Source organism: Coturnix japonica, unplaced genomic scaffold (assembly GCF_054131305.1).
Source record: "Coturnix japonica strain WE unplaced genomic scaffold, WE-NBRP24 Scf103, whole genome shotgun sequence".
In the NCBI taxonomy this organism is placed as follows: domain Eukaryota; kingdom Metazoa; phylum Chordata; class Aves; order Galliformes; family Phasianidae; genus Coturnix; species Coturnix japonica.
The window spans coordinates 88,224-110,590 of NW_028189006.1; the positions used below are offsets into that span (position 1 = coordinate 88,224).

General features: G+C 58.6%; 3 protein-coding genes across 4 annotated transcripts; 2 read left to right on the forward strand and 1 right to left on the reverse strand.

Moving 5' to 3' along the window:
- The first annotated feature begins 210 nt into the window (after positions 1 to 210).
- LOC146751287 (alpha-soluble NSF attachment protein-like) lies at positions 211 to 9,568 on the forward strand. 2 transcript variants are annotated; one of them, XM_085534874.1, is made up of 11 exons: positions 211 to 342; positions 2,891 to 2,970; positions 4,050 to 4,166; positions 4,730 to 4,776; positions 4,849 to 4,926; positions 6,787 to 6,842; positions 7,398 to 7,482; positions 7,798 to 7,902; positions 8,170 to 8,238; positions 8,979 to 9,029; positions 9,133 to 9,568. In XM_085534874.1, the coding sequence occupies exons 1-11, from the start codon at positions 245 to 247 to the stop codon at positions 9,232 to 9,234; spliced, it is 888 nt and encodes a 295-aa protein (XP_085391000.1). In that variant the 5' UTR covers positions 211 to 244; the 3' UTR covers positions 9,235 to 9,568. The 2 variants fall into 2 exon arrangements, with proteins under 2 accessions (XP_085391000.1, XP_085391001.1); XM_085534875.1 differs by lacking the exon at positions 8,170 to 8,238.
- LOC146751288 (uncharacterized) lies at positions 5,042 to 6,471 on the reverse strand. Its single transcript, XM_085534876.1, has 2 exons — positions 6,464 to 6,471; positions 5,042 to 6,406 (listed from the first exon to the last, which is right to left on the reverse strand). Exons 1-2 carry the CDS (start codon positions 6,469 to 6,471, stop codon positions 5,182 to 5,184), a joined length of 1,233 nt encoding a protein of 410 aa, XP_085391002.1. The 3' UTR covers positions 5,042 to 5,181.
- A 639-nt stretch (positions 9,569 to 10,207) lies between the features above and the next one.
- Positions 10,208 to 22,120, forward strand: LOC146751289 (KICSTOR complex protein kaptin-like). The gene is made up of 11 exons (XM_085534873.1): positions 10,208 to 10,540; positions 11,469 to 11,551; positions 12,244 to 12,328; positions 12,455 to 12,509; positions 14,331 to 14,406; positions 14,516 to 14,589; positions 15,448 to 15,557; positions 16,318 to 16,567; positions 18,659 to 18,794; positions 20,189 to 20,350; positions 21,853 to 22,120. The coding sequence occupies exons 1-11, from the start codon at positions 10,336 to 10,338 to the stop codon at positions 21,955 to 21,957; spliced, it is 1,341 nt and encodes a 446-aa protein (XP_085390999.1). The 5' UTR covers positions 10,208 to 10,335; the 3' UTR covers positions 21,958 to 22,120.
- Positions 22,121 to 22,367: the final 247 nt, after the last annotated feature.

Below are 22,367 nucleotides of genomic sequence, written 5' to 3' on the forward strand. Positions count from 1 at the left end.
GATCCTGCCTTGTGATGACGTCATCGCTGCGGGCTCGCTCATGACGTCATTACGATGCGATGACTTCATCACGTGACGTCATCTAGGTGATGCACTCGGTCCTCCCAGCCCCGTGGGGGCGCTGTCTCCTCTCTTTACTCTCCTCACGTGATCCCCCTCCATCCAACCAATAGGACGCGTCTCCTCGCATCACGTGCAGGGGGGGCGCTCAGTTGACGTCCCGTCAAGGCGGAAGGCGGCCGCCATGGACCAGGCCGGGAAGGAGAAGGAGGCGCGGCAGCTGTTGGCCGAGGCCGACAAGAAGGTGCGGGGCTCCCAGTCCTTCTTCGCGGGGCTGTTCGGGTGAGTCCGGGGGGAACGGGCGGGGGGGGGGCCTGGAATGAGCCGGGGGGGGAGACGTGGGGCCTCGGGGGGGGGCGCGGTGAGGCCTGTGTGAAGGGGAAAGGCCTGGGGGGGGAGGGGGGTTGGGGCCTATTGGAGGTTATTGGGGCCTTGTGGGGCCTATTGGAGGCTATTGGGGCCTATTGGAGGCTATTGGGGCCTATTGGAGGCTATTGGGGCCTATTGGAAGCTATAGGGGCCTATTGGGGCCTGTTGGAGGCTATTGGTGGCTATTGGGGCCTATTGGGGCCTGTTGGAGGTTATTGGGGCCTATTGGAGGCTATTGGGGCTTATTGGAGGTTATTGGAGGCTATTGGGGCCTATTGGGGCCTATTGGAGGCTATAGGGGTCTGTTAGAGGCTGTGGGGGCTATTGGGGTCTATTGGAACCTATTGGGGCCTATTGGAGGTTATTGGGGCCTATTGGAGGCTATAGGGGTCTGTTAGAGGCTGTGGGGGCCTATTGGAGGCTATTGGAGGTAATTGGGGCCTGTTGGAGGCTATTGGGGCCTATTGGAGGCTATTGGAGGCTATTGGGGCCTATTGGAAGCCATTGGGGCCCATTGGAGGCTATTGGGGCCCGTTGGAAGCTATTGGGGCCCATTGGGGCCTATTGGAGGCTATTGGGGCCCGTTGGAGGCTATAGGGTCCTGTTGGAGGCTATTGGGGCCTATTGGAGGCTATAGGGGCCCGTTGGAGGCTATTGGGGCCCATTGGAAGCTATTGGGGGGATTAATGGGGGTAGTGGGGCTTTTGGGGGGGGATTAATTGGAGTAATGGGGCTTTTGGGGGGGACTAATAGACGTAGTGGGGCTTTTGGGGAGATTAATAGGGGTTAATGAGGCTTTTGAGGGGATTAATGGAGATAGTGGGGCTTTTGGGGGGGGGTTAATGGGGCTTTTGGGAGGATTAATGGGGGTAGTGGGGCTTTTGGGGGGGGATTAATAGGGGTAATGTGGCTTTTGGGGGGATTAATGGGGGTAATGGGGTTTTTGGGGGGGTTAATAGGGGCCGTGGGGCTTTTGGGGGGAGATTAATGGGGTTAATGGGGCTTTTGTGGGGATTAATGGGGCTTTTGGGGGGATTAATGGGGCAGTGAGACCTTTTGAGGAGGATCTTGGGAGCTTCTGGGGGGGGTAAAAGGGGATTTAGGGGCATTGGGAGCTTTTAGGGGAGCTTAAAGCTGTATTGGGAACTGTTCTGGGGGGGCTGGGCACCTTTAGGAGGGTTCTGGGTTGTGGGGTTGGTTCTGGGGGGGCACGAGGAGCTTTTAGGAGCCTGGGGGGGGGGGGGGGAGGATGTGGGGCAGCAGAGGGTTGAACATGGGGCCAGGGGGCAGATCCAGGTGGTTGTGGGGTCAGTGGGGGGAGGAATCGGGGGCTTCCATGGATCTTTGGGATGCATCCATTGGGAGACGCTGCATTCCTATGGGGGGGGGGGGGGAGGAGGTGGGGAAAAAGGGGGAAGAAATGGCAAAAATGGCATTTGCTGCCCTCCCACCCGCGTCCCTGAGCGTGGGCCCCTCCAGATGGCGAAGGGAATGAAACGATTTCCTCCTGGAAGGAGATGGGGGGGGGGGCTCCATTCCAGCAGGAGGGAGGGGGGGGAATTGCATAATGCTGAGCTGTGACAGCAGGCGGGGGGGGGCGCTCGGGCTCTTTGGTGCTGCTAATTAGTAATTAGGTTTGTAATTAGTGAAGGGCAGTGATGCTCACAGCGCTGCTGGGGTCCACGTCTCAAGGTTTTGTCCCTTTGGGGTTGGGATTTCCAGCCCCACACGACACAGTCCCTTCTCATTGGGATGCTCAGCACTATGGGGAGCCCCACATCTCCTGTGTCCATCCCATTGGGGTTGGGGATCCCATATCCCGTCTCATTGGGATGCTCAGCACTATGGGGAGCCCCACATCTGCTTCCATCCCATTGGGGTTAGGGATCCCATATCCCGTCTCATTGCGATGCTCAGCACTATGGGGAGCCCCACATCTTCTGTGTCCATCCCATTGGGGTTGGGGATCCCATATCCCGTCTCATTGGGATGCTCAGCACTATGGGGAGCCCCACATCTCCTGCTTCCATCCCATTGGGGTTAGGGTTCCCATATCCGATCTCATTGGGATTCCCAGTGCTATGGGGAGCCCCACATCTCCTGCTTCCATCCCATTGGGGTTAGGGATCCCATATCCCATCTCATTGGGATGCTCAGCACTATGGGGAGCCCCACATCTCCTGCTTCCATCCCATTGGGGTTAGGGATCCCATATCCCATCTCATTGGGATGCTCAGCACTGTGGGGAGCCCCACATCTCCTGCGTCCATCCCATTGGGGTTGGGGTCCCCAGATCCCATCTCATTCCCAGCGCTGTGGGGTGCCCCATGTTGCATTTCATGGTTCCATCCCTCTGGGTTTGGGATTCCCAGCACCGTGGGGAGCCCCACACGACCCAATTCCTTCTCCTTGGGGTTGGGGTTCCCAATGGATCGTCCATTTTCCCTCTGCTCCCTTCCAGGGGTTCCTCCCGCATTGAGGAAGCATGCGACATCTACGCCAGAGCCGCCAACATGTTCAAAATGGCCAAAAACTGGAGTGGTACGAAGCACCCCAAAGTGGAGCAGACCCTCTGTGTTGGGTTGGGGGCGCGTTGGGACGGAGGGGGACGCGTTGGGTTGGGTCTGGTTGGGGTGGGGGGGGGGAACATCGTGTTGGGATGGATTGGGTTGGGACATGTTGGGTTGGGTTTGGTTGGGGTCGGGGGAGGGGGAACATTGTGTTGGGATGCATTGGGTTGGGTTGGGTTCTGTTAGGGCTGGGGAGGAGATGTTGGATTGGGATGGATTGGGTTGGGGACATGTTGGGTTGGGGTCGTGTTGGTATGGAAGGGGATGTGTTGGGTTGGGGGTGGCACGGTGGGATGGGGGGGACACATTCAGTTGGGGTCGTGTTGAGTTGGCCATGGGTTGGGTTGGTGTTAGGTTGGGTTAGCCATGGGTTAGGTTGGCCATGGGTTGGATTGGCCATGGGTTGAGTTGGCCATGGGTTGGGTTGGTGATGGGTTGGGTTGGTGATGGGTTGGGTTGGCAATAGGTTGGGTTGGTGATGGGTTGGGTTGGGGTTGTGTTGGGTTGGTGTTAGGTTGGGTTAGCCATGGGTTGGGTTGGTGATGGGTTGAGTTGGCTGTAGGTTGGGTTGGGGTCATGTTGGGTTGGCCATGGGTTGGGTTGGGGTCATGTTGGGTTGGCCATGGGTTGGGTTGGGGTCATGTTGGGTTGGCCATGGGTTGGGTTGGTGATGGGTTGAGTTGGCTGTAGGTTGGGTTGGGGTCGTGTTGGGTTGGCCATGGGTTGGGTTGGGGTCATGTTGGGTTGGCCATGGGTTGGGTTGGCCATGGGTTGACAATGTGTTGAGTTAGCCATGGGTTGGATTGGTGATGGGTTGGGTTGATGATGGGTTGGGTTGGGGTCGTGTTGAGTTGGCCATGGATTGGTGATGGGTTGGGTTGATGATGGGTTGGGTTGGGGTCGTGTTGAGTTGGCCATGGGTTGGGTTGGCCATGGGTTGGGTTGGTGGGGGGACACATTGTGTTGGGACACATCCATCTTTGAACCCTGTGTATCCCCAACACTGTGACCCCAAAGAAAGGGGGCTCAATGCTCCTTGCCCCCCCCCAGCTGCAGGGAACGCCTTCTGCCAGGCAGCACAGCTGCACCTCCAGCTGCAGAGCAAGCACGACGCCGCCACCAACTTCGTGGATGCCGGCAACGCCTTCAAGAAGGCGGACCCCCAGGGTGAGAACAAATGGGGGGGGGGTACTGGGGATGGGGGGGGCACTGGGGGGTCCATGGGGGTCCTGGGGTGGGGGGGGCACTGAGGATGTCCTGAGAGCAATGAGGTTTCTTTGGGATGTGGGGGGGTTGTGGGGGATACTGTGGGGGTCTTGGGTGCCTTATGGGGATCCTGGGGGGGCTGGGTGTTCCTTGGGGTGCTGGGGGGGCACCATTGACCCCCCCTGGGTCAGTTTGGGTCATTTTCAGAGCAGATAACAAAGAGGAAACACGGTTAATCCCACGGAGGATTTGTTTAATCTCCTGAAGATCCACATCCCCATCATGTGCCCTGTGTCCTGTTCTCCTTTCCCTTCCCTGAGCACTTGTGGGGCGCTCAGCCCCCCCCTCCCCATCACCACCGACCTGCCAGGACCCAAAGTGGGGGCAGCGGGGGGTGGAGCAGAGAAACACCCCCATTAATTTGATGGACAACACCATCCCCTTCCATTCTGGGCCTTATTAGGGTCAGTACTGAGACCGTGACCCCTTTCTGCCCCACACTGAAGCTGTTTTTCCTCCCCCAGAGGCCATTAACTGTTTGATCCGGGCCATTGAGATCTACACAGACATGGTGAGGGTTCCCCTTCCCCTTTGGGTTCTGGTGCCGCCGGTTCCGGTACCGAACTCGGCTCTGTGCCCTCAGGGCCGATTCACCATCGCAGCCAAACACCACATCTCCATCGCCGAGATCTACGAGGGCGAGTTGGTGGATATCGACAAGGTGAGCGGCCCCTCCCATCACAACACGGGGGGTCCCGTGATGCTGGGACCTGCCAGGACCTTCCCAACACACTTAGTGTAGGATTCCATGGTCTGTGATCTTTAAGGACCTTCCCAACACACTTAGTGTAGGATTCCATGGTTCTGTGATCTTTAAGGACCTTCCCAACACACTGAGTGTAGGTTTCCATGGTCCTGGGATCTTTAAGGACCTTCCCAACCCATCCAGTGTAGGGTTCCTTGGTTCTGTGGCCTTCTAGGACCTTTCCAACCCTGTGCTGTCACCCCATGGCGTCCATTCACCCCATAGCATCCATTCATCCCATGGCGTCCATTGACCCCATAGCGTCCATTCACCCCATAGCATCCGTTCACCCCATAGCATCCGTTCACCCCATGGCATCCATTCACCCCATGGCGTCCATTCACCCCATAGCGTCCATTCACCCCATAGCATCCATCCCTGTGCTGTCACCCCATGGCATCCATTCACCCCATAGCATCCATTCACCCCATGGCATCCATTCACCCCATGGCATCCATTCACCCCATAGCGTCCATTGACCCCATAGCGTCCATTGACCCCATAGCGTCCATTCACCCCATAGCATCCATTCACCCCATAGCATCCATTGACCCCATAGCATCCATTGACCCCATAGCGTCCATTGACCCCATAGCATCCATTCACCCCATAGCATCCATTCACCCCATAGCATCCATTCACCCCATAGTGTCCATTCACCCCATAGCATCCATTGACCCCATAGCGTCCATTCACCCCATGGCATCCATTCACCCCATGGCGTCCATTCACCCCATGGCATCCATTCACCCCATAGCGTCCATTCACCCCATGGCATCCATTCACCCCATGGCATCCATTCACCCCATAGCATCCATTCACCCCATGGCATCCATTCACCCCATGGCGTCCATTCACCCCATAGCATCCATTCACCCCATGGCGTCCATTCACCCCATAGCGTCCATTCACCCCATGGCGTCCATTCACCCCATAGCGTCCATTCACCCCATGGCATCCATTCACCCCATAGCGTCCATTCACCCCATGGCGTCCATTCACCCCATGGCGTCCATTGACCCCATAGCATCCATTCACCCCATGGCATCCATTCACCCCATAGCATCCATTCACCCCATAGCATCCATTCACCCCATAGCATCCATTCACCCCATAGCGTCCATTCACCCCATAGCATCCATTCACCCCATAGCGTCCATTCACCCCATAGCGTCCATTCACCCCATGGCATCCATTGACCCCATAGCGTCCATTGACCCCATAGCATCCATTCACCCCATAGCGTCCATTCACCCCATAGCATCCATTCACCCCATAGCATCCATTCACCCCATGGCATCCATTCACCCCATAGCATCCATTCACCCCATAGCATCCATTCACCCCATAGCATCCATTCACCCCATAGCATCCATCCCTGGCCACATTCCCATCCCTGTATCAGATACTCCTTCCCCTCCCTCCCTCCTTTTCCTCCCCCCCCTCCACAAACTGACCCATTTTCAGTGCAATTCCCCCCGATCCAACCCAGCCCCCCCCGAGGTGAGTTAACAAACGGGTTGAAATAGCAGGAAAACAGCTTTTCTCCAGGCAGGGGGAGCCGCTTTCCATCCCCCCCCCCCTGTGCACACAGATGGCGGCGGATGCGCGGGGGCGACGGCGGCGCAGGCGCCGTGTTCAGCCCCAAATAGATCCAGGGCTGGGATTTGATGGGTATAAATATCACTAAGGAACCTTCTCCTTCCTCCCCCCCCCGTAACCCCCCCCATAACCCCCCCCCCCAACCTTCCTCCCCTCCTCCTCCTCCTCCTTCAGGCCATCGCACACTATGAGCAGGCAGCGGATTACTACAAAGGGGAAGAGTCCAACAGGTGAGGCCTCTGAAGGTGGAACCCCCCCCCAACCACCCCATAGCGGTTATGGGGCTGTGCCCCCCAACCCCATGCAACCCCATAGCAGTTATGGGGCTGTGCCCTCCAGCCCTATAATGGTTCTGGGGCTGTGCCCCCCAACCCTATGCAACCCCATTGTGGTTATGGGTCTGTGCCTCCCAACCCCATAATGGTTTGGGGCTGTGCCCCCACACCCCATAGCAGTTATGGGGCTGTGCCCCCCAACCCCATGCAACCCCATAGCAGTTATGGGGCTATGCCCCCCAACCCCATGCAACCCCATAGCAGTTATGGGGCTGTGCCCCCCAACCCCATGCAACCCCATAGCAGTTATGGGGCTGTGCCCTCCAGCCCTATAATGGTTCTGGGGCTGTGCCCCCCAACCCTATGCAACCCCATTGTGGTTATGGGTCTGTGCCCCCCAACCCCATAATGGTTTGGGGCTGTGCCCCCACACCCCATAGCAGTTATGGGGCTGTGCCCCCCAACCCCATAGCGGTTATGGGGCTGTGCTGAGCTCTGTGCCCCCCACAGCTCGGCCAATAAATGCCTGCTGAAGGTGGCCACGTACGCGGCGCAGCTGGAGCAGTATCAGAAGGCCGTGGAGATCTACGAGCAGGTGGGGATGTGGGGGGACTGGGGCCCTCTGCCCCATAGCTGGGGGTCCGTCTGCCCCATAAGTGGTGGGTATGGGCAGTTTTAGAGCCCTCTGCCCCATAACTGGGGGTCCCTCTGCCCTGTAAGTGGTGGTTATCAATGGCTTTAGGTCCCTCTGCCCCATATCTGGGGGTCCCTCTGCCCCATAAGTGGTGGTTATCAATGGCTTTAGGTCCCTCTGCCCCATAACTGGGGGTCCCTCTGCCCCATATCCAGTGCCTGTGACCCCCCCCCATTCCCTGTACCCACCATTTACCCTTTAACTCGTCCCCCCCAGGTGGGCACCAGCGCCATGGACAGCCCCCTCCTCAAATACAGCGCCAAGGAGTATTTCTTCAAGGCCGCGCTCTGCCACTTCTGCATCGACATGCTCAACGCCAAGGTCGGGGGGGGGGTTGGGGTCTTTGGGGGGGGCGGGGGGGAGTCTGAGGTTGTTGGGGGGGGGTCGTTGGGTGGGGGGGACGAGCCTGGGTTTGGTGGGGGGGTCGTTGGGGAGGGGGTGGGTGGAGCCTGAGGTTGTTGGGGGGGTATTGGGGGGGCTGGAGGGGGGAAGTGTTGGGGTTGGGGTTGGGGGGAGCCCGAGGTTGGTGTTAATGGGGATTTGGGGGGGGGTCTTTGCATGTGACCCCCCCGTGGTTTCCTCCTGCAGTTGGCCGTGCAGAAATACGAGGAGATGTTCCCCGCCTTCACGGACTCCCGTGAATGCAAACTGCTCAAGGTTTGTGAGCCCCCCCCGCTGTGGGGCCGGGGCTGCAGCCAGGAGCCCATGGGGGGGACGGGGGCGGTACATCCCCCCCCAACGACCCCCCCCCGCTGCTCCCCCATCTGTGCAATGGGACGGAGCCAGCAGCAGTGACGCACAGCTCAGGGGTTTCCTGCACCAGGGGAATGGGTTTTCCTCCTGGGGGAGGCGCAGTGGGGCAGCCCCATAGATCAGTGTGGGGCAGCCCCATAGATCAGCAGGACATCCCATAGATCAGTAGGACAGCCCTATAGATCAGCAGCACAGCCCTATAGATCAGTAGGACAGCCCTATAGATCAGCAGGACAGCCCTATAGATCAGTAGGACAGCCCTATAGATCAGTAGGACAGCCCTATAGATCAGTAGGACAGCCCTATACATCAGCAGGACATCCCATAGATCAGCAGCACAGCCCTATAGATCAGCAGCACAGCCCCATAGATCAGCAGCACAGCCCCATAGATCAGCAGCACAGCCCTATAGATCAGCAGGACAGCCATATAGATCAGCAGGACAGCCCTGTAGATCAGCAGGACAGCCCTATAGATCAGCAGCACAGCCCCATAGATCAGCAGGACAGCCCTATAGATCAATAGGACAGCCCTATAGATCAGCAGCACAGCCCTATAGATCAGTAGGACAGCCCCATAGATCAGTGTGGGGCAGCCCCATAGATCAGTGGGGCTGATGCTCTTTTTCTGCCCCCCTTTGCCAGAAGCTGCTGGATGCCCACGAGGAGCAGAACGTCGACGCTTACACCGACGCGGTACGTCCAACATTGAAACACCCCCCCCCCCCAATTAGGAATATATGGGGCTCTCCCCCCCGCCCCACATCTCCCCCCACATCCCCCCTGTATGTCCCTAAAGGTGAAGGAGTACGACTCCATCTCCCGCCTGGACCAGTGGCTGACCACCATGTTACTGCGCATCAAGAAAACCATCCAGGGGGAGGAGGAGGATTTGCGCTGAGACCCCCCCCCCCAACGACCCCCCCCCAAATCCCCCTGTACAGGAACCTCTGCCCCATAGACCCCCCCACTATTTAATTCTTGCAGCCATTTGGGGTTGGAAGCTTTGGGGTCCCCCTCTGTGTATCGGGACCATGAGGGCTGGGGGGGGGGGGGCCCTCAGTGTGGGCAGAGCCCCCCCCAACCTCAGCCCCTCCTGCTGCCCCACAGCGGGGGCTGTTCTATGGGGTGAGGATGGTGCCAGCCCCATAGAGGGGGGGCAGCTGCTGCTGCGTCCCCCCCCCTTTGCTGTAGTGCCCCATTGCGCCGTGGCCAATAAACGTTGCATGAGCCGAGGGGGCTTGGAGTGATGCTGGGGGACTGAATTCATGGTGGGGGAGGGGGGGTCTTCATCCTGCCCCATGGCCCCCACCTTTCTGCCCCATAGACCCCCCATCCTGCCCCATAGCCCCCCACCTTTCTGCCCCATAGAACCCCATCCTGCCCCATAGCCCCTCCAACACCTTCCAGCCCTATAGCCCCTCCCATACCCAATGCCTTCCTGCCCCATAGCTGCCCTATAGCCCCCCCCCCACCTTCCTGCCCCATAGCCCCCTCCATCCTGCCCCATAGCCCCCCCCACCTTCCAGCCCCATAGCCCAAGTGGTTCTGGCTGCCTGTAGCTCTGCCCTACAGCCCCCTTATACCCTCCCGTGCCCCATAGCTGCCCCATAACCTCCCCCTGTTCCCTCTGCGGGTCCTTTTGTGCCCCATTTCCCCTCGCTTTTGAAGGGGGGGGGCTCCGTGTGCCCCATAACTGCCCCACTGACCCCCATAGCCCTATAGGGAACGTGCCTTAGGCCACGCCCCCTGGATTCAAGCCACGCCCCCTCTATTAAGCCACGCCCACGTCTTCCACCCCCGCCCTCCCATTGGCTCCTTCCTCCCACCCGTCGCAGCTCAAGCCCCGCCCACTCCTCCCCACCCCGCCTTCCCATTGGTTGTCCTTTCCCCACCCGTCGCGTCTCGATGACGTCACATCGCCGCGCACATGGAAGGCCCCCACCGCTGATCTCGGCGCTGTCGGGGCTGCCCCGCGTGGTGCCGGTGCCGTTGATGCGCGATGGCGGCGGGTCCGTGTCCGCTGGTTGAGGACAGCTGCAGCCGCCTCCCGTCGCAGAGCAACGTGTTCGGGCTGGCGGCGCTGCCCGGGGCCGGGGGGCTCCTGGCGGCCACGTTAAAGGGCAAAGTGCTGCACTTCCGGTACCAGCAGCTGCGACACAAACTGCGCCCGGTGGCCACGGAGCTGCAGTTCACCTACATCCCGGGTCAGGGGGCGGGTACTTCCGGGTCATGGGGGGCGGGGCTAAAATGAAGGAGGCGGGGCTTGGGGTGTGTTGCAGCCAATGACTGAGTCGGACTGAGGAGGGGGCGGGTCTAAAATGAAGGGGGCGGGGCTTAAAGTGTGTTGCAGCCAATGGTTGGGTGGGACTGGGGAGGGGGCGGGGCTAAGGGAAGGGGGCGGGGCTTAGGGTGTGTTACAGCCAATGGTTGGGTGGAATTGGGGAGGGGGCGGAGCTAAAATAAAGGGGGCGGGGCTTAGGGGAGGGGGCGGGGCTCAGGGTGTGTTACAGCCAATGGTTGGGTGGGATTTGGGGGGCGGGGCTAAGGGATGGGGGCGGGGCTAAAATCAAGGGGTGGGGCTTAGGGTGTGTTTGCAGCCAATGGGTGAGTCGGACTGGAGAGGGGGGCGGGGCTAATGGAAGGGGGCGTGGCTTGGGGGTGTGTTGCAGCCAATGGGTGAGTGGGATTGGGGAGGGGGCGGGGCTAAAATAAAGGGGGCGGGGATAAAAGGGGGAGGGGTCTGAGGGAGGGGGCAGAGGGGGGTTAAAATGGGGGGGAGGGGTCAAAGGGGGGTCCCATGGGGGTCTAATGAGTGGGGGGCTCATGGGTGGGGCTCCCATTGGGAGGGTCCCATTGAGGGGTCTCATGGGTGGGGGGTCTCATTATGGGGGGTTTCATGGGGGGGATCCCATTGGGGGGCTCATTGGTGGGGGTCCTATTGTGGGGTCCCATTGTGGGGGTCCCATGGGGGTCTCATGGGTGGGGTCCTATTGTGGGGGTCCCATTGGGGGGGTCTCATTGGTGGGGGTCCCATTGGGAGGGTCCCATTGGGGGTCTATGGGTGGGGTCCCATTGTGGGTCCCTCATTGGGGTCCCTTGGGGGCGTCCCCCCCCCCCGCCACCTCCCTGCAGTGGATGCCGAGATTGTGTCCATCGGCTGCTTCCAGAAGTCGGCCCCAAAGCGGGGGCTGGTGGTCGGCATCACCTTCATTAAGGTAATTAACTCCATGGTTAATGAATGGGGTCGATAATGAATGGGGTCATTAATGAATGGGGTCATTAATGGGGTCGATAATGAATGGGATCATTAATGAATGGGTCATTAATGAATGGGGTCATTAATGAATGGGGTCATTAATGAACGGGTCGTTAATGAATGGGGTCGATAATGAATGGGGTCATTAATGAATGGGGTCATTAATGAATGGGGTCATTAATGGGGTCAATAATGAATGGGGTCATTAATGAATGGGGTCATGAATGGGGTCGTTAATGAATGAGGTCATTAATGAATAGGGTTGTTAATGAATGGGGTCGTTAATGAATGGGGTCGTTCATGAGTGGGGTAATTAATGGGGTTGTAAATTAATGGGGTCATTAATGAATAGGGTTGTTAATGGGATCATTGATGAATGGGATAATTAATGAATAGGGTCCTTAATGAATAGGGTTGTTAATGAATGGGGTAATTAATGAATGGGGTTGTAAATTAATGGGGTAATTAATGAATGGGGTTGTAAATTAATGGGGTAATTAATGAATGGGGTCGTTAATGGGGTCATTAATGAATTGGGTCATTAATTAATGGGGTTGTAAATTAATGGGGTCATTAATGAATGGGGTCATTAATGAATGGGGTAATTAATGAATGGGGTCGTTAATTAACGGGGTCGTTAATTACCATCAGGACTCGGGGGACAAACCCAGCCCCTTCCTCAACATTTACTGCGACTACGAGCCGGGCTGCGAGTTCGACCTCGACTCGGTGGCACGTGGGTGACGCCCCCATGGCCCCGCGATGACGTCACTGTGATGACGTCATAGTGATGGATGACGTCACTGTGATGACATCATCACTGTGATGACGTCATCGTGATGATGTCATCCCCCACCCACAGAGAGCTGCCTCAACCTGGAGCTGCGCTTCACCCCCCTGCAGCTGTGCCACGCTGAGTATGTCACCCCATTGAGCCCCATTGTGCCCCATTGAGCCCCATTGTGCCCCATTATGTCCCATTGTGTCCCATTGTGCCCCCATTGTGCCCCATTGTGTCCCATTGTGCCCCATTGTGTCCCCATTGTGCCCCATTGTGCCCCATTGAGCCTCATTGTGCCCCATTGTGCCCCATTGTTCCCCATTGTGGCCCATTGTGGCCCATTGTGTCCCATTGTGCCCCATTGTGTCCCATTGTGCCCTATTGTGTCCCATTGTGTCCCATTGTGTCCCATTTTGCCCTATTGTGTCCCATTGTGTCCCCATTGTGTCCCATTTTGCCCTATTGTGTCCCATTGTGTCCCATTGTGCCCCATTGTGTCCCATTGTGCCCCATTGTGCCCCATTGTGCCCCCATTGTGTCCCATTGTGTCCCATTGTGCCCCCATTGTGTCCCATTGTGTCCCATTGTGCCCCATCGTGCTCCATTGTGTCCCATTGAGCCCCATTGTGCCCCATTGTGTCCCATTGTGCCCCATTGTTCCCCATTGTGTCCCATTGTGCCCCATTGTGCCCCATTGTGTCCCATTGTCCCCCATTGTGTCCCATTGTGTCCCATTGTGCCCCATTGTGTCCCATTGTGCCCCATTGTGCCCCATTGTGTCCCATTGTGTCCCATTGTGCCCCATTGAGCCCCATTGTGCCCCATTGTGCCCCATTGTGTCCCCATTGTGTCCCCATTGTGTCCCCATTGTGCCCCGTTGTGTCCCCATTGTGTCCCATTGTGCCCCATTGTGCCCCATTGTGTCCCCATTGTGCCCCATTGTGTCCCCATTGTGTCCCCATTGTGTCCCATTGTGTCCCCATTGTGCCCCATTGTGCCCCATTGTGTCCCCATTGTGCCCCATTGTGTCCCCATTGTGTCCCCATTGTGTCCCATTGTGTCCCCATTGTGCCCCATTGTGCCCCACTGTGTCCCATTGAGCCCCATTGTGTCCCATTGTGTCCCATTGTGCCCCATTGTGTCCCATTGTGTCCCCATTGTGTCCCATTGTGCCCCATTGTGCCCCATTGTGTCCCCATTGTGCCCCATTGTGTCCCCATTGTGTCCCCATTGTGTCCCATTGTGTCCCCATTGTGCCCCATTGTGCCCCATTGTGTCCCATTGAGCCCCATTGTGTCCCATTGTGCCCCATTGTGCCCCATTGTGTCCCCATTGTGCCCCATTGTGCCCCATTGTGTCCCCATTGTGTCCCATTGTGTCCCATTGTGCCCCATTGTGTCCCATTGTGCCCCATTGTGCCCCATTGAGCCCCATTGTGCCCCATTGTGCCCCATTGTGTCCCATTGTGCCCCATTGTGCCCTATTGTGCCCTATTGTGCCCCATTGAGTCCCATTGTGCCCCATTGTGCCCCATTGTGCCCCATTGTGCCCCATTGTGTCCCATTGTGCCCTATTGTGCCCCATTGTGCCCCATTGTGCCCCATTGTGTCCCATTGTGTCCCATTGTGCCCCATTGAGCCCCATTGTGTCCCATTGTGCCCCATTGTGTCCCATTGTGCCCCATTGTGCCCCATTGTGTCCCCATTGTGCCCCCATTGTGTCCCATTGTGCCCCCATTGTGCCCCATTGTGCCCCATTGTGCCCCATTGAGCCCCATTGTGTCCCATTGTGTCCCCATTGTGTCCCATTGTGCCCCATTGTGCCCCATTGTGTCCCCATTGTGCCCCATTGTGTCCCATTGTGTCCCATTGTGTCCCATTGTGCCCCATTGCTGCCCCTGTCCCCCCTATGTCCCCATGCTGTGTCCCCCCATTGCCCCCATTGTGTCCCTCCCCAGGGTCTGCATTGGGGACAGACGTGACACCGTTTTCCTGCTGAGCGGCACCGACCCCGGGGTCCATCTGTACCGGGAGGTGAGAGGGGATGGGGGGCACTGGGGGGGGGGGGGTCACCTGCTGCCCCCATTGTCCCCATTGTCCCCATTGTTTGTCGCCATTGTTTGTCCCCATTGTCCCCCCACAGAACGAGGGGCTGCATCAGTTCGAGGAGCAGCCGGTCCATGAGCTGTTCCCGGAGCTGGAGGAGCTGCCCAGCAGGTGGGGAACGGCCCCATTGACCCCATAGTGTCCCCATAATGTCCCTATAATGTCCCCATAATATCCCCATAATGTCCCCATAATATCCCCATAATATCCCCATGATATTCCCATAATGTCCCCATGTTGTCCCCATAATGTCCCCGTAATGCCCCCATGTTGTCCCCATGTTGTCCCCATAATATCCCCATAATGTCCCCATGATGTCCCCATAATGCCCCCATAATGTCCCCATGATGTCCCCATAATGCCCCTATAATGTCCCCATGATATCCCCATGATATCCCCATAATGTCCCTATAATAACCCCATAACATCCCCATAATATCCCCAAAATGTCCCCATAATATCCCCATGATATCCCCATAATATCCCCATAATGTCCCCATAATGTCCCTATAATGTCCCCATAATATCCCCTTGATGTCCCCATAATGTCCCCATAATATCCCCATAATATCCCCATAATGTCCCCATAGCATCCCCATGATATCCCCATAATGTCCCTATGATAACCCCATCATATCCCCATAACATCCCCATAATTTCCCTATAATGTCCCCATGCTGTCCCCCTCTGTCCCCCCCCATATCCCCCCATATCCCCCCATATCCCCCCCATATCCCCCCATATCCCCCCCTATCCCCCCATATCCCCCCCATATCCCCCCATATCCCCCCCTATCCCCCCATATCCCCCCCATATCCCCCCATATCCCCCCCTATCCCCCCATATCCCCCCCATATCCCCCCATATCCCCCCCTATCCCCCCATATCCCCCCCATATCCCCCCCCTATCCCCCCCTATCCCCCCATATCCCCCCCATATCCCCCCTATCCCCTCCCTCCCTCCCGCAGTGTGCTGTGGTTGGACGTCGTTGCGGTGCCGTTGTCGCGGCGCCGTCTCACGGCTGTGGGTTGTCAGAGCGGGTACGTCCGCGTGGCTCACGTGGACCAGGACACGCGCGGTGAGTGGCACCGGGTGACCCCATAGGTGTCCCTATGGCCACACCATGGCCATACCATGTCCCTATGGGTGTCCCTATGGCCATACCATGTCCCTATAGCCATAGCATGGCCATACCATGTCCCTATGGGTGTCCCTATGGCCATACCATGTCCCTATAGCCATACCATGTCCCTATGGGTGTCACTATGGCCACACCATGTCCCTATAGGTGTCCCTATGGGTGTCCCTATGGCCATACCATGTCCCTATGGGTGTCCCTATGGCCATACAATGTCCCCATAGCCATACTGTGGCTGTCCCTATGGCCATACCATGTCTCTATGGGTGTCCCTATAGCCATACCATGTCCCTATGGGTGTCCCCATGGCCATACCATGTCCCCATGGCTGTCCCTATAGCCATACCATGTCCCTATGGGTGTCCCTATGGCCATACCATGTCCCTATAGCCATACCATGTCTCTATGGGTGTCCCTATGGCCATACCATGTCCCCATGGCCATACTATGGGTGTCCCTATAGCCATATCATGTTTTTATGGCCATATAACGTCCCCATGGCTGTCCCCATGGCCATACCGTGTCCCCATGGCCATACCACGTCCCCATAGCCATACTATGGGTGTCCCCATGGCCATACCATGTCCCTATGGGTGTCCCTATAGCCATACCATGTCCCTATGGCCATACAATGTCCCTATGGGTGCCCCCATGGCCATATTACATCCCCATGGTCCTGATGTGTGTCCCCATGTCCCAGCGGTGCTGCAGAGCTGGAGCATCCAGCAGGACGGGCCCATCTCCACCGTGCTGCTCTTCCCCCTGGAGGAGCCGGATGACGACGGGGACGTCGCGGGGGGACCCCATAGGGACGATATGGGGGGACCCCATAGGGACGATGTGGGGGGATCCCATAGGGACGATGTGGGGCCGTCAGCCCCCGGCCCGGATCCCACCCCACACTACAGCCTGCTGGTGGCCAGCACCATCGAGATGTCCGTGGTCTATTGGTGAGCATGTCCCCATGTCTGTCCCCACGTCTGTCCCCATATCTGTCCCCATATCTGTCCCCATGTCTGTCCCCATATCTGTCCCCATGTCTGTCCCCATGTCTGTCCCCATGTCTGTCCTCATGTCTGTCCCCATATCTGTCCCCATGTCTGTCCCCATGTCTGTCCCCATGTCTGTCCCTATGTCTGTCCCCATATCTGTCCCCATGTCTGTCCCCATGTCTGTCCCCATATCTGTCCCCATGTCTGTCCCCATGTCTGTCCCCATGTCTGTCCCCATATCTGTCCCCATGTCTGTCCCCATGTCTGTCCCCATGTCTGTCCCCATATCTTGTCCCCATGTCTGTCCCCATGTCTGTCCCCATGTCTGTCCCCATATCTTGTCCCCATGTCTGTCCCCATGTCTGTCCCCATGTCTGTCCCCATGTCTGTCCTCATGTCTGTCCCCATATCTGTCCCCATATCTGTCCCCATGTCTGTCCCCATGTCTGTCCCCATGTCTGTCCTCATGTCTGTCCCCATATCTGTCCCCATATCTGTCCCCATGTCTGTCCCCATGTCTGTCCCCATGTCTGTCCTCATGTCTGTCCCCATATCTGTCCCCATGTCTGTCCCCATGTCTGTCCCCATATCTTGTCCCCATGTCTGTCCCCATGTCTGTCCCCATGTCTGTCCCCATGTCTGTCCTCATGTCTGTCCCCATATCTGTCCCCATGTCTGTCCTCATGTCTGTCCCCATGTCTGTCCCCATGTCTGTCCCCATATCTGTCCCCATGTCTGTCCCCATGTCTGTCCCCATGTCTGTCCTCATGTCTGTCCCCATATCTGTCCCCATATCTGTCCCCATATCTGTCCCCATGTCTGTCCCCATATCTGTCCCCATATCTGTCCCCATGTCTGTCCCCATATCTGTCCCCATGTCTGTCCCCATGTCTGTCCCCATATCTGTCCCCATATCTGTCCCCATGTCTGTCCCCATGTCTGTCCCCATGTCTGTCCCCATGTCCCCCCGTCCTGTCTGTCCCCATGTCTCCACATCCATCCCTGTGTCCCCCCGTCCTTCTGTCTGTCCCCATGTCCCTGTAACCACCCCCACCTCCCCATACCCGTCCCCATGTCCCCACATCTTTCTGTCTGTCCCCATGTCCCCATGTCCCCACATCCATCCCCATGTCCCCATGTCCTTCTGTCTGTCACCCCATCCATCTCAGTGTCCCCCTGTCCTTCTGTCTGTCCCCATGTCCCCATAACGATCCCCATGACTCCACCATGTCCCCATATCCTTCTGTCTGTCCCTATGTCCCCACATCCATCCCCTGTCCCCATGTCCTTCTGTCTGTCCCCCCATTGTTCCCTCTCATTGTCCCCCATTGTTCCCTCTCATTGTCCCCCATTGTTCCATCATCTCATTGCCCCCATTGTTCCCTCTCATTGCCCCCATTGTTCCCTCTCATTGCCCCCATTGTTCCCTCTCATTGTCCCCCATTGTTCCATCTCATTGTCCCCCCATTGTCCCCCATTGTTCCCTCTCATTGCCCCCCATTGTTCCCTCTCATTGTCCCCCATTGTTCCATCATCTCATTGTCCCCCATTGTTCCCTCTCATTGCCCCCATTGTTCCCCCTCATTGTCCCCCATTGTTCCCCCTCATTGTCCCCCATTGTTCCCCCTCATTGTCCCCCCATTGTTCCCTCTCATTGTCCCCCATTGTTCCCTCTCATTGTCCCCCATTGTTCCATCATCTCATTGTCCCCCATTGTTCCCTCTCATTGTCCCCCATTGTTCCGTCTCATTGTCCCCCCATTGTTCCCTCTCATTGTCCCCCCATCCATCTCATTGTCCCCCCATTGTCCCCCATTGTTCCATCATCTCATTGTCCCCCATTGTTCCATCTCATTGTCCCCCATTGTCCCCCCATTGTCCCCCATTGTTCCCTCTCATTGCCCCCATTGTCCCCCATTGTTCCATCTCATTGTCCCCCATTGTCCCCCCATTGTCCCCCATTGTTCCCTCTCATTGTCCCCCATTGTTCCATCTCATTGCCCCCATTGTCCCCCATTGTTCGCTCTCATTGCCCCCATTGTCCCCCCAGTGACGTTCTGCTCCGTGGGCTGTCGGAGCAGCTTTCCCTGCCGGGCAGTTCCCAACACGACGCGGTGCTTTGCGCCATCTTGTCCTGCACGGCGCTGGACGGCGGCCGCGAGCTGCTGCTGGGCACCTATGGGCAGGTACGGCCCGGGGGGGGGGGACCATTAACCCCCCGTAGCCCCCCCCAGGAGCCCCCATTGTCCCCCCATAACCCCCCCATAACCCTCCCAGGATCCCCATAACCCCCCCCAGGAGCCCCCTAGTCCCCCTATAACCCCATAATCCTCCCAGGATCCCCATAACCCCCCCCCCAGGAGCCCCCCTAGTTCCCCCATAACCCCCCCATAACCCCATAACCCTCTCAGGATCCCCATAACCCCCCTCCAGGATCCCCATAGTCACCCCAGGATCCCCCTCGTCCCCCCATAACCCCCCCAGGACTCCCCAGAATCCCCATAACCCCCCCTCAGGAGCCCCCTAGTCCCCCCATAACCCCTCCAGGACCCCCATAATCCTCCCAGGACCCCCATAGTCCCCCCAGGACCCCCCATTGTCCCCCCATAACGCCCCCATAACCCCCCCAGGACTCCCCAGGATCCCCATAACCCCCCCCCCAGGATCCCCATAGTCCCCCCCATAACCCCCCCATAACCCCATAACCCTCCCAGGATCCCCATAACCCCCCCCAGGATCCCCATAGTCACCCCAGGACCCCCCATTGTCCCCCCATAACGCCCCCATAAGCCCCCCAGGACTCCCCAGGATCCCCATAACCCCCCCTCAGGAGCCCCCTAGACCCCCCATAACCCCCCAGGACCCCATAACCCTCCCAGGATCCCCATAACCCCCCCCCAAGGAGCCCCCTATTCCCCCCATAACCCCTCCAGGACCCCATAACCCTCCCAGGATCCCCATAACCCCCCCCAGGAGCCCCCTAGACCCCCCATAACCCCTCCAGGACCCCATAACCCTCCCAGGATCCCCATAACCCCCCCCCCAGGAGCCCCCTAGTCCCCCCATAACCCCTCCAGGACCCCATAACCCTCCCAGGATCCCCATAACCCCCCCCCAGGAGCCCCCTAGTTCCCCCATAACCCCCCCATAACCCCATAACCCTCCCAGGATCCCCGTAACCCCCCCAGGATCCCCATAGTCACCCCAGGAGCCCCCATAGTCCCCCCATAACGCCCCCATAACCCCCCCAGGACTCCCCAGGACTTCCCCAGGACCCCTCAGGACCCACATAACCCTTCCAGGACCCCCCGTAGCCCCCCCCAGGAACCCCATAACCCCCCTGTAACCCCCCAGGACCCCCCATAGTTCCCCCAGGACCCCTCCGGACCCACATAACCCTTCCAGGACCCCCCATAACCCCCCCCCAGGACCTTCCATCCCCTTTTTCCCCCCCAGGACCCCCATAACCCCCTTATGACCCCCCCAGGACCCAGGACATATGATGATAATGGGGGATGGAGTTTGTGCTGTGGGGGGGGGCTGGTCTTTGAGCCCCCCACCCCTTATTCTGCCCCCATAGGAGCTGCTGTGTTACGGGTACCGGGGCCGGCGCTGCGGCTTCCAGCTGCTTTGGACCCGGCGCTTTCCCGGCCCGGTTCTGGCGCTTTGTGGGGCCGACCTGACGGGGGATGGGCTGCGGGAGGTGGCCGTGGGGTGTCTGCAGGGGCTGCACGTCCTGCAGGTGGGTGCTCAACCCCCCCCGTGTCACCTGTGGGTCCCTGTGCCACCCCATAGGTCCCTATGTCCCCTTATGGGTCCCTATGCCACCCCATAGGTCCCTATGTCCCCCACTGGGTCCCTATGCCACCCCATAGGTCCCTATGTCCCCCACTGGGTCCCTGTGTCCTCCTTTGGGTCCCTATGGCACCCCATGGGTCCCTGTGTCTCCTTATGGGTCCCTGTGTCCTCCTTTGGGTCTTTATGCCACCCCATAGGTCCCTATGTCTCCTTATGGGTCCCTATGCCACCCCATAGGTCCCTATGTCCCCCCTATGGGTCCCTATGCCACCCCATAGGTCTCTATGTCCCCTTATGGGTCCCTGTGTCTCCCACTGGGTCCCTATGCCACCCCATAGGTCCCTATGTCCCCTTATGGGTCCCTGTTTCCCCCCCTATGGATCCCTATGCCACCCCATAGGTCCCTATGTCCCCCCTATGGGTCCCTATGCCACCCCATAGGTCTCTATGTCCCCTTATGGGTCCCTGTGTCCCCCACTGGGTCCCTATGCCACCCCATAGGTCCCTATGTCCCCTTATGGGTCCCTGTTTCCCCCCCTATGGATCCCTATGCCACCCCATAGGTCCCTGTGTCCCCCCTATGGGTCCCTATGCCACCCCATAGGTCCCTATGTCTCCTTATGGGTCCCTGTGTCCCCCCTATGGGTCCCTATGCCACCCCATGGGTCCCTATGTCTCCTTATGGGTCCCTGTGTCCCCCCACTGGGTCCCTATGTCACCTTTATGGGTCCCTGGGTCACTCCTATGGGTCCCTTTGTCCCCCAATGGTCCCTGTGTCCCCCAATGGATCTCTATGCCACCCCATAGGTCCCTATGTCTCTTTATGGGTCCCTGTGTCCTTGTTTGGGTCCCTATGGCACCCCATGGGTCCCTGTGTCCCCCTTTGGGTCCCTATGTCACCCCCATGGGTCTCAATGGGTCCCTATGCTACCCCATGGGTCCCTATGCCACCCCATAGGTCTCTGTGCCCCCTTATGGATCCCTTTGTCCCCCACTGGGTCCCTATGTCACCTTTATGGGTTCCTGTGTGCCCCTATGGGTCCCTATGTCACCCCATAGGTCCCTATGTCGTATCTATGGGTCCCTGTGTCCCCTTATGGGTCCCTTTGTCCCTCTATGGGTCCCTCTGTCCCCCCTATTGGGCCCTTTGTCTCCCAGTAGGTCCTTGTGCCACCCCATAGGTCCCTATGTCATCTCTATGGGTCCCTGCATCCCCCTATGGATCCCTATGTCACCCCATAGGTCCCTGCATCCCCCTATGGGTCCCTTTGTCCCCTATGGGTCCCTGTGTCCCCTATGGGTCCCTTTGTCCCCTATGGGTCCCTGTGTCCCCCTATGGGTCCCTTTGTCCCCTATGGGTCCCTGTGTCCCCCTATGGGTCCCTGTGTCCCCCTATGGGTCCCTTTGTCCCCTATGGGTCACTGTGCCCCCCCTGTCCCCCCACAGCACAGCCTGGAGCCCACAGCTCAGCGCCTGAAGGAGCGGCTGCGCAGGGAGGTGGCACGGAGGGCTCAGCAGAGGGGGGGGGAGGGGGCCGGGACCCCCATGTGAGGGGGGGGAGGGGGGGAGGGGGGGGGGGCACCAAAGGAGGGGCTGGAAAGGGGAGAAATGGCCCCAAAAAGGGGAGAAATGGCCCCAAAATTCAGGCGGTGGCGCCGACCCTTTGCTGCCCCCCCCCCCCCCCAAAGACCCCAATAAACGGCCCCGCTCCGTCCCCCCGTGTGACAACATTGGGGGGGGGGGGGCTCCATTGGGGGGGGGTGTTAATCTGGGTCTGGGGAGGGGAAATTGAGGCACACGGCGTGGGGGGGGGGGGGGGGGTCGTTTGTCCCCATTTTGTTTTGGGGACCCCCCCGAGGATGGGGGGGGGTTGGGGGGGGGGGGGGGCGGAGTGAGGACCCCCCCCAACAACGTGGGGGAAACTGAGGCACGCGGGCGCTGTCCGCGGCTGTGGTGCTGAA

Excerpts from the sequence above, each read along its gene's own strand:
- LOC146751287 (XM_085534874.1), top strand. The coding sequence starts at position 245 with ATGGACCAGGCCGGGAAGGAGAAGGAGGCGCGGCAGCTGTTGGCCGAG. Across the intron at positions 6,843-7,397 it reads AAAGGGGAAGAGTCCAACAG|CTCGGCCAATAAATGCCTGC; the intron begins GTGAGGCCTCTG and ends TGCCCCCCACAG. Across the intron at positions 8,239-8,978 it reads GTGAATGCAAACTGCTCAAG|AAGCTGCTGGATGCCCACGA; the intron begins GTTTGTGAGCCC and ends CCCCTTTGCCAG.
- LOC146751289 (XM_085534873.1), top strand. The coding sequence starts at position 10,336 with ATGGCGGCGGGTCCGTGTCCGCTGGTTGAGGACAGCTGCAGCCGCCTC. Across the intron at positions 11,552-12,243 it reads TCGGCATCACCTTCATTAAG|GACTCGGGGGACAAACCCAG; the intron begins GTAATTAACTCC and ends AATTACCATCAG. Across the intron at positions 12,510-14,330 it reads CTGCAGCTGTGCCACGCTGA|GGTCTGCATTGGGGACAGAC; the intron begins GTATGTCACCCC and ends GTCCCTCCCCAG.